General features: G+C 45.8%; 1 protein-coding gene across 1 annotated transcript in view; it reads left to right on the top strand.

Moving 5' to 3' along the window:
• Positions 1–4080: 4080 nt before the first annotated feature.
• LOC309506567 (P2Y purinoceptor 14-like) overlaps positions 4081–14717 on the top strand; it is a gene marked incomplete at both ends in the record, with an annotated part of 34733 nt that continues 24096 nt past the window's right edge. The window contains 2 exons of the mRNA XM_082180410.1: positions 4081–4142; positions 4650–4691. Coding sequence (XP_082036536.1) covers positions 4081–4142; positions 4650–4691 — 104 coding nt within the window. The remainder of the gene's footprint in view (positions 4143–4649; positions 4692–14717) is intronic.

Below are 14717 nucleotides of genomic sequence, written 5' to 3'. Positions count from 1 at the left end.
CTCCACAAGAAAAGAATGATGATCAAGTTCCTGAGATCACCGAACCATCAAAAACACACCAGTCCACTGAACCACCATCTATGGGACATACTCAGGCAACAGAGACTGTGAAACGCTATCCTGTGAGGATCACAAAACCACCAGTACGTTACCGTGATGAGTGAACAGTGATTAGTTAACAGAAGGTTGTAGTACAGTTTGAGTTGTGGGACATATTGGACAGAAAGTAAGATAACTCCTCATTTTTATTTTGATGTAAAAAATAAAATAAAATAAAAACTGTACAAATGTATCTCTTATGTTGTGCACGGAAAAGTGTATCATTAAGGTTGTGTTAAAGAAAATATATTTTGTGTTAATGGACACCCTATCTTAGTGGGGAGGAAATTATATATATATGTAGCTAAATGTTGTGCTATATGAAGAGTGACCACTAGGGCGCATCAGTGTTCTGTAATTGGTGGAGTTCTCGGATGTAATAAACCAGTTCTAGAAGAAGTGAGTGAACCAGCTAAAATGCGTGTGAGTGTTGCTCTGTGTGCGAATATAGAATTGTTTATATAAAGACATTAGGAAGCAACATAACAGATAGAACTTCTCCTGAAGATTGAATGCTTCCATTTTCTTTGTTGTTGGCTCACATTTCTGGGGCAGAGGACTGATGGGAATCTTCCAAGTTTACTTTTTTTTTTTTTTTTTTCTTTTTTTTTTTATCCTGTTACCCTCTCCCAACTCTAGACTGGGAGAGCTTTTAACAGCATGCTAATCATGCTAATTCCGCTGCTATGTACAAGATAAGATGCAAGTAGTTTGTAAAAACATTTTAAGCAGGTAGTCTAGCAGTTTTCATCCATCAAGTAATATATGTATTTGTATAGCGCTTTTCACAGTACACACAGCTTTACAGAAAGACAGACAGCTATAGTAGCTGAATTGTACATATAAGCTAACTAAAAAAATACTAAGAATGAGAAATGTTTTATTTCACAGTCTATAGCTTCGGTTAGGCTACATAATGAAATGTTACTTAAGGCATTAATGGTCGTTATAATGTGGTTCAAACAACTTGTATAATAAAGTGATTTTGTCTGATTTGTAAACAGGCACTAAAGCGATTACCCATAAAACATGCTTTGAACCAATCGGATTGCTTAAGTCCTAAGGTGGGATCATCTCTATGGTAGGACTCATCTCTTCACCACAAGCGGCAATGAGATTGTCTGAGAATGGCAGTGCCTGATCACAGTGCTCACATTCTACGTCTTCATTAGTTTACGGTCTCAGTCATATCTAATACATTATTAGATAGAACTGTTAAAGGAACACTCCACCCATTTGCATTAAGCTTTGCATTGTTAGAAACCCAGTCATACTATTGAATGGTCGTGCAACACTCTCTCATTTTCCCTGAGATGGGAGAAATCCGTATTTACCTCTTAACACTTCCTCCCACAATGACGCAAAAATCGTCATTTTGCGTCATTGTCGGAGGAAGTGTAAGAGGGGGGGATTTCTGTTGAGACTACAAGCACTAGTTCCCACCCTTTCAAACCCGCCCATATGGGGTTGGACCTAAGGCGCTAACAGACCTATCACAGATCAGTGCCAGTGCGTTTGATTTCCAATGCCATCCTCTTTTTCCCGGACATGTCCAGCCGTCGAGATCGTCCAAAATGTCCGGGATTCGGCTTTTGTTTTCTGCGGTCGCCATTCATTGTTTACATGCACACCTTTTGTTTCAATCTAGCTGAATTCATTCCGATTGGTAAATCTGAATGTAGTGTTTACATGAACGCTAAACAAGTGATCGGTTGATGTGCGTTTTAACATTGCTAAGAAAATTTCCGCTCCTCTGTGAGAGATGCGAGACCGGTGCGTCTCAGTATGACGCCACCGGCCTCGCGCCGTTCTCCAGCTGCGTTCACACTACACGCGACAAAGCGACACGATACCATTCATTTCAATAGGGAGCGGGCGACTTCCGGCGACCGTTGGCGACTGGATGGGGCGTGTCTGGCGACACGACAAAGTTGAGAAATGTTTAACTTTATGCAAATGAAGAGCGACTTTCGCGAGCGACAACCAATAGGAGTGGAGCCTGGAGCGCGCGTCATTATCCTTCTCTGCTCAGCCCCTCGCCCCATCGACAGAAATCTAAAATACTACTGTTATTGTGTCATGAAATGTAGTTATAAGAGTTTTTCAGTCGAGAATGTAGTTGTTTAAAGCTCAAATATGTGGTTTGTTTATACAGATAGCGCCTATTTTCAATTTTGATCTGATATTTTCGGAGTTGTGAGACCCAGGTACTCGTTCATTTAACTTACATGCTTTACGAGTCTAAATATTTAATATTTTCCCTCCAGAATGTTTGTTTTTAGCGGCAAGAAAACTGATTCGCTGTCATTGGATGTTATTCATAAACATTACAAGGCAACCAGTAGTGGGAACGCCCACTAGCGACCTCATCGCCAGCCACCGGTGACATGCAGCGACAAAGTCGCTTGTAGTGTGAACGCAGCTTCCCGCGGCCCTCAGCCTCGTCCTGCTCGCCACAGTAAACATAATGAATGGCGACTGTAGAACGCAAAAGCCGAATCCCGGACATTTTGGGCGATCTCGAAATCCAGGGCAAACTCATCACGGAGACTCGCTAGTAGCTTAGCTTTGTTGTGGTCAACTGCCCTCTCTTACCGGTAGGCGTGGCTTGGGAGTGGCCTCCTAGGGCAGCGAAGCAAGTGCATTCTGGGAGTTGTTGTCTTTCATCCACATAAGCCAAAAATACATTTTCTGGCTTTTCTTAGTCTAGATTTGTACATTTCTTCTACATAAATTACCTATTTTAAATACACATTCACCTTTCCAGAGGTAAAGTGTCCCTTTAAAAGTAAATGGAATGCGAAAAAAGTATAGCATTTGCTTTTATATTATTAGTAAAAGAAAGGTGAACAATAGGCTATAATACTTTCTCATTTACCGTCAACATTCAGCAAATACGCATCTATATCATAAAAACAAATCTCTGATTATATCTCATAAACATTTAATTTCACAAACCTTGCAGATTTAATTGAATCCAGCTGTGAGATCTTGTGAAGTGTGCATTTGTATTGTTTATAGAATGTGTTTCTGTGGGTCAGTTTGTCCGAAGTGAATACGGACAGGAGAGTTCAGCTTCACTGGAGACGCACGATCGACAAACTATAAACCCTTGATTTCAAACTATGCTGTGCTATATTCAGTTGCCCACTATGCCATATTCATGCTATTTTCACTGGTTGCTGTATGTAAAGTTAGTGTTACCTTGTATGATTACCAGTGCGCACAAACTTACCAGATTATTGAGTGCCCTGCTGCAGTGTTTACTTCCTTTTTATTCATATATTTTTAAAGAATTTATTGTATCGTATTTGTGAAAAATACTGTAATAGGATTGCAGAATTAAGAAGTGACAATCTAAGGAATAAGCATGTTTATTTTCATATTTATTTTTAATTTATTAAATATGAATTCAAATAAATATAAATTATATATATATATATAAGGCGAAATATACTAATATATACTAATATACAGTATATATATATATATTAGTATATTTCGTATATTTCGTATATTTATATTATATTATATATTAGTATATTTCGCTTTTATATCGGCCATCGGCCACACTGTTGTCTAAGATATCGGCATTGGCCATCAAAAAAACAATATCGGTCGACCACTACTTTTGGTGGAGGTAAAGGTGGTCAGAGGAGCAGCTATGATTGTAATTACATAAAAAACGGCAATAGAAATTGGCAAAGCCCAGAAACCTCTGCAGGGTCTCGTGAGGATCTGGGGTTGGCCAATCTACCACAGCCTAAATTATGTTGGTATCCATGCGCACCCCCTCGGACAAGATGATGTAACCCACAAAGGGAACAGACTGTGCATGAAAAACGCATTTCTCCGCCTTGACAAAAAGCCAGTTCTCTAGAAGCCTCTGAAGCACTCGTCTGACTTGCTGAATGTGTTCCTGGAGAGACGGAGAAAAAAATCTATATATCATCCAGGTAGATGATTGAATAAATTAATTAAATGATTGACCATTACTTTCAACACGTCATTGACGAGTGCCTGGAAGACTGCGGGAGCGTTAGGTAAGACTGAGATCAAAACACCCTGCAATAAAACAAAATGCACCCCTGGAAAGAAGATCTCAAAGAGAGAGCATAGGACTCTGCCTAGCCCAAACTTCTCTCCTAGCTTATCTACGCATCCCCACTCTGCAGATTCCCTCCCCTTTCCCCCTGGGCCAAGAAAACACCTCAGACCCCAGAGGGTTAAATACGCAATTTAAAGACGCGATAGTATTTCATAAAGCTCGTCTACTCTTTTGCTACACACTCAAGTATGTACTTTTTCTTCACAAAAGAGAGAAAACACCTTCACATACTTTTAGGGCGTAGTATAAGTAGGCGAATGAGACGCAGCATGAGACAATGAAAACCACAGCAGAGAAATTCAACGGAACATAAGGCATTTTTAGAAACTGTTATACACTATTCAAATTTAGCCAGCCAATATTCAAATAATGTCCATGTCTTTCTGTTACCTGGAAACATCAAGAAGATGTATTTTCATTTACATTTTTCACTTTTATCAAGTTGGACTAACAGCTGGATCAGAGGCTTGCAATTGGATTTAAAGTAAGTTAAATATGATAAACCCGCTTATTGCTGCATAGCTAATTAATATTTACAATTATTTTAAAAAAGTGTAGTGTGTACTACTGATATGTGAATGAAAACTGTCTTTCCTTGAAGAGAAGTAAATTTGCAAAGATAAACTACATCTGAGGTATGAAGAATGAGTATAGCTATTGATTGTCAATAATAAATAACTTGTTAATAACTACATTTAAATATCTGGCTAATAATTAAATTATAGGCAAACTATAAATGCTGTCATTTTCTTTAAAAAATTGTTTATAGGGCCATTCCTTGTCAAATTAACCAAATTTCAGAAACTTCCCCACGGATCCCCAGCTAATTTATATTTTTATTTTGTTAATTTTAATTTTTTTTCTGAAAAAAGACAAACATCAATAATGATGAAAGCCGAAATATTAAAATCCATTGATGGGTATTTACTGAGTAATCCACTATTTTGTCTATAACTACAAAGTCAAGCGGTGGCCCTCGTCAGGCCACATTGGCTGCGTTTACTCTTGGCATTAACATGCGATCACCGTGATCCGATCAAGCAGATCGGATCATAAGCCAATCAGGACATAGAATGTTTACACTTGTCCTCATTAAGTTGCTTCTGTGGCCCTGTCCCAAATGGCACACTTCATGTGTACGTTCGGTCTTGTGGACTTACAATGGCTGTCGCGTGCGCGTGTCCGTTAAGTCCGTGAGACCGCAGTGTGTCCCATTTGTCATTTTTAGATCTCAGAAGGGTGCTCGCGAGCGCCCCCAAGTGGTCAATTTGCGCCCTTGATGCGCACTTTTAAAGAGCCCGCGCTGATGCGGGCTCCGCAGCAGACTTATTCCCGACAGTCAAAGCGGCATTACGTCACGAAATTGCGGACTCAGAGGAAGACCACGAGTGCTTAGGGTTCCATTTGGGACAGTGCCTGTATCTGGATAACAGATCGGATCTCGCATTCCCTCGCATTCCCTCTCAAAAAAAAAAAAAAAAAAAAAAGGATGGCTCCGGTGCAAAGTCGACCTGAAGTGGTGGGTTTTCTTTTAAAAACAGTTTTCGGCCAGTGTACATTTTACAAATCTCGCAAAATGAGGAGGATGAAGAGGCTGCAAGTGCTAATAATGTGGATCGATGTCGTTATGGAAATGGTACAGAGAAACGTATGGGTGCGAGAACGTTGCCAGCTGTGGTGGGAAAAATGCGCGTTCTTTACCGAACATGAATGGTTCTGCATCTTTTGGGTGTGAAGGCAAACATTTCAGTATATTTGCTATGTAGTGGAGAGTGGGGCACAACCTAATACGGGGCTATAGTTGTAACACCCTTGTTTTTAGATACTTCCACACATGCTAGAGTAGTACGCAATTGCTTCTTTTATTTAAGAGCAATAGCAAAACTGAAACCAATTCTCTCAGCCAGCGACCTGGAAAAAGTTGTCCATGCGTATATTTTTTCACGTCTAGATTATTGTAGTGCACTTTATGTTGGGACCTGTCAAACGCACATTGCCCGCTTGCAGCTAGTACAAAATTCTGCTGCAAGGCTGTTGATGAATGCTGGGAAAACAGACCATGCTACTCCCCTTCTATCTGTGTTAGGTTGGCTACCAATACAATTTAGGATACAGTATAAGATCCTGATATATGTTTTTAAAGCACTACACGGAATGGCGCCAGAATACTTGGCTGAGCTCATCAAGCCCTATAGCGCAGGTGTAAGACTAAGATCAGCAAATAAGTTTCTCTTAACCGATTCCCCGTGCGCGTCTTAAAATGAAAGGTGACCGTGCTTTCGCTGTTGCTGGTCCTAGATTGTGGAACAATCTACCACTGGACGTTAGATCCTCCTTGACTCTTAATGTTTTTAAGGGCCGCCCGCTTAAAACCTTATATGTATTCTTTGGCTTTTTAGCACTTTTGTACATGGATGTTGCATGTCTTGTTTTTCCTGTCCTATTGGTTTTATCGCAATGTACAGCACTTTGGAACTACGGTGGTAGTCTGTAAGGTGCTATATAAATAAATAAACGAACGAACGAACGATATATATATATATACAGTATATATATATATATTAGGGCTGGGGGAATTAACGCGTTAATCTTTGCGATTAATTTGAGATGCTTAACGCGTTAAAAAAATAATAATGCAATTAACGCAGCACTCTTTTTTTTTTTTGCCTCGTTTTAATGACTTCCTGTTGCGGCTGCTATTGAAAAGGCCGAAAATACGCCGATCAGGTTTCATTCTTGCGCAGCTTTCATGAGCGGGTCTTTTCCGCGCCGCTCTCTCAGTTCCGTGTGTGTGTGTGTGTGTCGGCGCGCTGCTGCGCCGCTCCGTGTTTGTGCTGCGCATTCTGCTCTGTCGTTAACGGCCCAAACGCTCCAATCATGTACCGATCACGCACTGGAATGCAATTAATTACAGCAAATTGTGCAATTAATTAGGTTTTTTTTTGTTTTTGTTTTATCGATTCCCAGCCCTAATGTATGAAAATATAGGAAATGTATATAGAAAAGTTACTAACCACAAATAATCTTCATTTTTATAAAAAAAAATGCAAACATGTACATAAATCATGCTTGCATATTATTGTAGCAGAGTTTGTACTGAAAACAGTATAATCAGACTTTAGCCATTAATATGTTATAAATAACAGAAATAAACACAAATGTAAGGCCAAGCCAAAACACCTCTAGGGCCAAGAAAACACTTCAGACCCCAGAGGGTTAAATACGCAATTTAAAGACGTGATAGTATTTCGTAAAGCTCGTCTACTCTTTTGCTACACACTCAAGAGAGTATGTACTTTTTCTTCACAAAAGAGAGAAAACATCTTCACATACTTTTAGGGCATAGTATAAGTAGGCGAATGAGACGCAGCATGAGACAATGAAAACCACAGAAGAGAAACTAAACAGAACATAAGGCATTTTTAGAAACTGTTATACACTATTCAAATTTAGCCAGCCAATATTCAAATAATGTCCATGTCTTTCTGTTACCTGGAAACATCAAGAAGATGTATTTTCATTTACATTTTTCACTTTTATCAAGTTGGACTATACAGCTGGATCAAAGGCTTGTAATTGGATTTAAAGTAAGTTAAATATGATAAACCCGCTAATTGCTGCATAGCTAATTAATATTTACAATTATTTAAAAAAAAGCGTAGTGTGTACTACTGATATGTGAATGAAAACTGTCTTTCCTTGAAGAGAAGTAAATTTGCAAAGATAAACTACATGTGATGTATGAAGAATGATTATAGCTATTGATTGTCAATAATAAATAGCTTGTTAATAACTACATTTAAATATCTGGCTAATAATTAAATTATAGGCAAACTATAAATACTGGGCATTTTCTTTTAAAAAAAAATGTTTATAGGGCATTCAGATTAACCAAATTTCAGAAACTTCCCCACGGATCCCCAGCTAATTTTTTTATTTTATTTTTTCTGAAAAAAGACAAACATCAATAGTGATGAAAGCCAAAATATTAAATTCCACTGATGAATATTTACTGAGTAATCCACTATTTTGTAGAGGAGGGTTAAAATTTTCACCCAAGATTTGGAGCCAATTTACAGGAGGGGGAAAACAACTTTAGAAAGATTTTATTTTTATTTTTACACAGAGATTGCAGGCCCATTAGTAAAATTCATTGACTTCAGCAATCCATGCTGCATTATAAGCCAATTCACTTTGTGTGTGTGTGTGTTTACCACAATGCCTTCACAATGACTTCTCTTAACTCAAGAAGTTGGAATCTGTCAACTAAGTTCTCTTACGAGAGGTCTCTCGTACTGCGTAAATATCTTACGCTAGGGGAAAATCCCTTTTCCGCGAGATATTGAAGCCAAAATATTATCCTTAATTTTGTATTATTGTAAAACGCGTTGCGGCAGCATACAGACATAGGCAAGACGGCTCGTGTGCCTATTGGCTTTTCTGCGGCAACTGCAGCAGCCTATCGAGCGAGGCCTAGCGTGACGTCAGACCCAATGAGGGTGCTTCGCGCCCACTGCGTCACGTCCCGCCGAAACGGGCATGGCTTAGGCCTATAAATCCAGCTCGCAGGCAGCTGATATCTGATTTTTCATCTCTTCAGCGAAGCACACGCATCGCTGGATCCGGAGAGAAGCCGTGCCGTCTGAGGAAGCACTTGTAGCGGGACGAGTCGTCACTGAAGTCGCTGGCCGCGCCGCCTTCAATCGCCTTCCTGCTGCGCTATCCGGCGCCTATATCCTTTACACTCTCTGCTGTGTGTGTGTTCGCCGCCGCGACACACACTGTCTAAAAGAGCTTGCGTCTTTTTAAAGATGCCTTCCTGCGGCTCGTGCAGAGCCACACTCAGCGACGGGGACCGCCACGTTATCTGCGTTTCCTGCCTGGGTGAGGATCATGCAGCTCTCGCGCTCGCTGACGGCGGCTGCCATCACTGCGAGCTACTGCCTATGGCGACTCTGAGGACTCGCCTGGCATATTTCACTGAGACTGCACCTCCGCCCGCTGTAGTGCCGCGCCGTAAAAAGCGCCGTGCTCAGCGGGTCCCGGAACCTTCCCCCACCGGTCAAAGCTCGCCGGTTCGCCCGCCAGCTTCACCGGCTTCGTCAGTGTCTCTTCCTGACGGACAGCGGCCGCCGTCTGCCGCCGCTTCCGTCGATGACGCTGATGAAAAAGCCGCGTTGGGGGAGGATGATTCCTGCTCTCTCCTGGCATCGGGCAGTGAGGATTGGGCGAGCTCTGTGGATCTCGCGCCCTCTGTCCGTGCATCGTCAGGCAAAAGAGCTAGCATCGAGTCAGAGCTGATGCGCGTACTCGCAAAGGCCGCGGCGAGCCTCGGCCTCGAGTGGTCTATGCCTGAACAGCCTGCTCACAACCGGCTGGATGGATATTTTCTTCCTGCGGAGCGCGCTTCGCCTGCGTCCAGACCAGCGCCCTTTCTTCCTGAGTTACACGAAGAAGTCGCTAAGTCTTGGAACGCCCCCTTCTCAGCTAGAATGCGCTCTTCTGTTTTGCTAGCATTCTCCGCTGTTGACGATGCTAAAAACAGAGGTTACCATTCGCTGCCGCCGGTCGAAGAAGCGATAGCAGCCCACCTATGCCCGCCCTCCGCTGGACAGCGCGCTAAGCTGGCTCTGCCTTCAAAAGCTTGCCGCATGACGTCAACCCTGCTCGGTCGCGCTTTCTCCGCCGCTGGGCAGGCTGCGTCAGCGCTGCATACTATGGCCACACTGCAAATTTTCCAGGCCGATCTCCTCTGAAAGCTGGACGAGAAAGGACCAGATGCAATTTGCGTGCCAGACTTGAGAAGTGCTACGGACCTCGCTCTCCACGCTACTAAGTCTGCTGCACAGGCCATAGGACGGAGCATGGCCTCTCTCACTGTGACTGAGAGACACCTATGGCTAACGTTCTCTGAGATGTCTGAGTCTGAGCGCACCGCGTTCCTCGACGCTCTGTTTTCTCCCGCTGGCCTCTTCGGAACTTCCGTCAAAGATTTCGCGGAAAGATTCGCCTAGGTACAGAAAGCGTCACAGGCTATGAAGCACTTCCTGCCGAAGCGCTCCAGTTCTGCAGCAGGCCGTGCGAAACCGTCTGCTCAGAGCTCACAGCCTCAGCCACCGCCCACCGCCGCCACTTCGCAGCGCCGACAGGCCCGAAGCGCGAGACCGCGCTCTCGCTCATCTGGCCGCCTCCCCGCCCCGCGTGGGCCGCGGCCCAGGATTGCGGTAAAGCCCGAGGCCCCGAAGTCGTCCTAGCACGCCTAGGGAAACGACGGTGTCCAAGTCCCGTTGCGGCCGGACTTCCAACAAAACTCATCGCTCGTTCAGTTCCAAGAAATGTGACTGTTCCAGTGTTTTTTGCAGTCAACAAGCCGGTTCCACTGCCCGCTTGCCTGCACACAAATGCCGTTTTCATGGCTACCCAGATAAATCCCACAAAGAGTGTATTTTCTGGTGTCCCGGCCACGGCCGATGGTGTTATGAGTGTAGACAAAATGCCCACTGCCCAGTGCCCATTCCTACACACAAGCACAGCCTGTAACACAGGGCTCGCGCACATAAAATCAACCCAGTTCAATTGCGCATTAAACGTAGCAGATGTGCCCACTGCCCAGTGCCCACAATCACTACGTCCTGCATGTCTCGAGGTTTCTGTGAAAACGAAACCAACGTGCATTCGCTCTGCTCAGGCGGACAATGCTCTCGGTGTGGTAAATGTGCCCGCTATCCCGCACCCACATCCACACATAGACATGACAAGTCCTACGGGACTCGCCCAGCCCTCCCCCTCTCGGTTAACCACCGCAGAGGAGTCGAGCGCGGGCAATCTGCCCGCTGTTATCAGCGCGCCCTCTGCCTCGAATGTCATAAGCGCGACGCTTGTGTTACAGCACACCGAAGCCCCTCTGTCGCTGAGCGACCAGAGCGCGCTTCGCATTCAACCCCTAGCCATTCATGCAGATGCATGGGCGAGGCTACCCGGGGTTTCGAAGTGGGTGCTAGACATTATAAAAAGAGGCTATTCGCTACAGTTTCGCCGACGCCCTCGCCGCTATGCGACGCGCGTCGAGACCACGGTAAAAACAGAAGTAGCACACCTACTTCAAGCCGGAATTTTGAAACTATTGAGCAAAGGGGCCATAGAGCCGTTATCTCAAGCTCAGAGTGAAGGAGGGCTATACAGCAGATACTTCCTGGTACCGAAAAAAGACGGGGGTCTCAGACCCATACTAGATCTAAGGCAACTGAACAGAGTGCTTGCAAAGCGACAGTTCAGAATGCTCACGACCAGAAAAATCCTCGCGCAGATTCGCAGAGGAGATTGGTTTGTGTCAATAGATCTGAAAGAAGCGTATTTTCAAATACAGATAGCGTCACGTCACAGGCGATATTTGAGATTTGCCTTCGAGGGCCAGGCATATCAGTACACAGTCCTACCGTTCGGCTTGTCCCTAGCACCCCGTACATTTACGATGTGCATGGACGCAGCGATCGCACCCCTCAGGCTACAGGGCATGCGAGTATTGAACTACTTGGACGATTGGCTGATTCTATCTCAATCTCACTCGGTGCTCATAGAGCACAGGACCATTTTACTCGATCACCTCGAGAATCTGGGTCTCAGAGTCAATTGGGCGAAGAGTTCTCTGTCCCCCAGACAGATAATATCTTTTCTGGGCACAAAACTGGACTCGCTGTCTATGATAGCGCGACTGTCACCACAGCGCGTACTAGACATTCAGCGCGCAGCGAGCTCTTTCCGCTGCGGCGCATCTGTCCCGCTCAAGAAATTTCAGAGGATGCTAGGTCTCATGGCCTCAGCATCATCAGTACTTCAGCTGGGCTTGCTTCGCATGCGCCCGCTACAGTTCTGGCTGAAAGCGCGAGTGCCGCGCCGAGCGTGGGCTTCCGGTCTGCTTCGTCTCAAGGTCAATCAGAAATGCATCGCAGCTCTGAAACCTTGGAAAGCAAACGACTGGTACCAATCAGGTGTAAGCCTGGGGACTTCCTCGAGTGTGAAGGTAGTGTCTACGGATGCATCCACCTCGGGATGGGGAGCGCTGCTCGAGGGCAGACCGTTCTTCGGCCAATGGTCAGAACGGGAGAAGCTTCTACACATAAACTGCCTCGAAATGCTGGCAGTAGACAACGCGCTGACGCGTTTTTGTCCCCAAATACGAGGACACCACGTCCTGGTCCGCTCGGACAACATGTCAGTGGTGTCCTACATAAATCGCCAGGGTGGCCTCAGGTCCCGAAACCTGCACAGGCTGACAGAACGCCTCCTGGTGTGGGCTCAGCGCAACCTGCTCTCGCTGAGAGCAGCGCATGTGCCAGGACTCCTAAACGTAGGACCGGACAGACTGTCCAGGAACAATTTTCCGACAGGCGAGTGGTCTCTACACCCACAGACAGTCCAGCTGCTGTGGAAGAAATTCGGCAGAGCGGAAGTAGACCTGTTCGCGTCTCAAGAAAACGCTCACTGTCTGGAATTTTTCTCCAAGAGCAGGGACGCGCTGGCTCATGTATGGCCCCGCCGCCCGCTCTATGCCTTTCCTCCCGTCTCTCTCCTGCCTCAGGTGATAGAACGGATCAGGGAAGAAGGATGCTCAGTGCTACTCGTAGCGCCGTTCTGGAAAAACCAACCCTGGTTCCCAGTTCTGATGCAGCTACCGAGCACTGCCCCATGGCCAGTGCCAGTGAGGAGGGACCTCCTCTCTCAGGCCAAGGGCTCGATTTGGCATCCGCGCCCAGAGCTGTGGTCCCTTCATGTTTGGGCCATCAACGGGTACCCGCTGACCTCCCAAGCGGAGTGTTAAACACGATCACGCAGGCTAGAGCTCCATCTACGCGACGTCTCTACTCCTCGAAATGGTCAGTGTTCTCCAGCTGGTGCACAGCTCGTGGCATGTCGCCCCCAGACTGTGGGGTGACGGAGGTTCTCTCCTTCCTACAAGAGCTGTTGGACAAGGGCAGGTCCCCTTCCATGCTCAAAGTTTATGTGGCGGCCATAGCAGCGTTCTCAAAAACAACGCTCGGCCAGTCAATAGGAAGGAACGATTTAGTCATCCGCTTCCTTAGAGGAGCTAAGAGACTGAATCCTCCCAGACCTCCCTCAGTCCCCGTATGGGACCTTTCTACGGTACTGGAGGCCATGAAAGGTGACCCATTCGAGCCTTTACAGACGATTGATCTTAAACACCTGTCTTTCAAGACAGTGTTTCTTCTGGCTCTCGCTTCAGTGAAGCGCATAGGGGACTTACACGCGCTCTCAGTGAGCGCGACGTGCATGGAGTTTGGGCCTAATGACTCAAGAGTTATACTCAAACTTAAGCACGGTTATGTTCCAAAATCCCTCAAAACACAGTTTTGCGCAGGTCATTTCCCTGTCAGCCCTACCGGTCTCTGACGAGGAAGGAGACGCGAGCTTCCTTTGTCCAGTCAGGGCATTAAGAGCCTATGTGTCTCGCTCATCTGTCTTCAGACAGACGGAGCAGCTCTTCGTTTCGTTCAGCGGACGTTCCAAGGAACTAGCCGCGTCGAAACAGAGCCTATCCAGATGGATAGATGACGCCATTGCGCTGGCGTACACTTCCAAGGGTATGCAGTGCCCGTTGGGTGTCAGAGCGCACTCCACGAGAAGCATGGCTTCATCGTGGGCCTGGTCAAGTGGGATTGCCTTGCAAGCTGGGCCTCCCCGTCTACATTTATAAGGTTTTATAACCTAGAGGTTCCCGCCTTACAGGCCAGGCTGTTGTCGGTCTAAATATACCAGTACTGTCTGTTCTGATGCTATCGGTTCAGAATACTGTGTCTGCTGAGCACTGCTCGATGAGCACTGCTCGCTGATCGACCGCAAAATGCTTATGGGCAAATGAATAAGACCCACAATTTTCCATCAGGTCAGGCCGTACTCCGCCCTGTCTGTATGATGTAATTTGCGGGACGCTGCTATATGTGGAAGAGCGCGGCTCCGCCCCTCCCTCTTCCCGGACTCCCTGTGAGTTCCCCTGGTGATTATGCACTATATGAACCCCGGGCTTTCGCCCTTGGGTCTTTGGTGTCAGATCCCAGCACGCACGGCGTTTTACATTGGGTCCCCTAGCGTAAGATACTTACGCAGTACGAGAGACCTCTCGTAAGAGAACGTACTCGGTTACTAACGTAACCTCGGTTCTCTCTAGAAGAGGGAACGAGTACTGCGTATCTTGCCGTGCATGCACGCGCTCTGGTTAGCTTCGGCGATGAAAAACCAGATATCAGCTGCCTGCGAGCTGGATTTATAGGCCTAAGCCACGCCCGTTTCGGCGGGACATGACGCAGTGGGCGCGAAGCACCCTCATTGGGTCTGACGTCACGCTAGGCCTCGCTCGATAGGCTGCTGCAGTTGCCGCAGAACAGCCAATAGGCACACGAGCCGTCTTGCCTATGTCTGTATGCTGCCGCAACGCGTTTTACAATAATACAAAATTAAGGATAATTTTTTGGCTTCAATATCTCGCGGAAAAGGG

This window comes from Leuciscus leuciscus (assembly GCF_965113295.1).
Source record: "Leuciscus leuciscus genome assembly, chromosome: 9".
Classification (NCBI taxonomy): Eukaryota; Metazoa; Chordata; class Actinopteri; order Cypriniformes; family Leuciscidae; genus Leuciscus; species Leuciscus leuciscus.
Note: the sequence above shows the minus strand (reverse complement) of the source record. Positions and strands in the feature narration are given on the sequence as shown.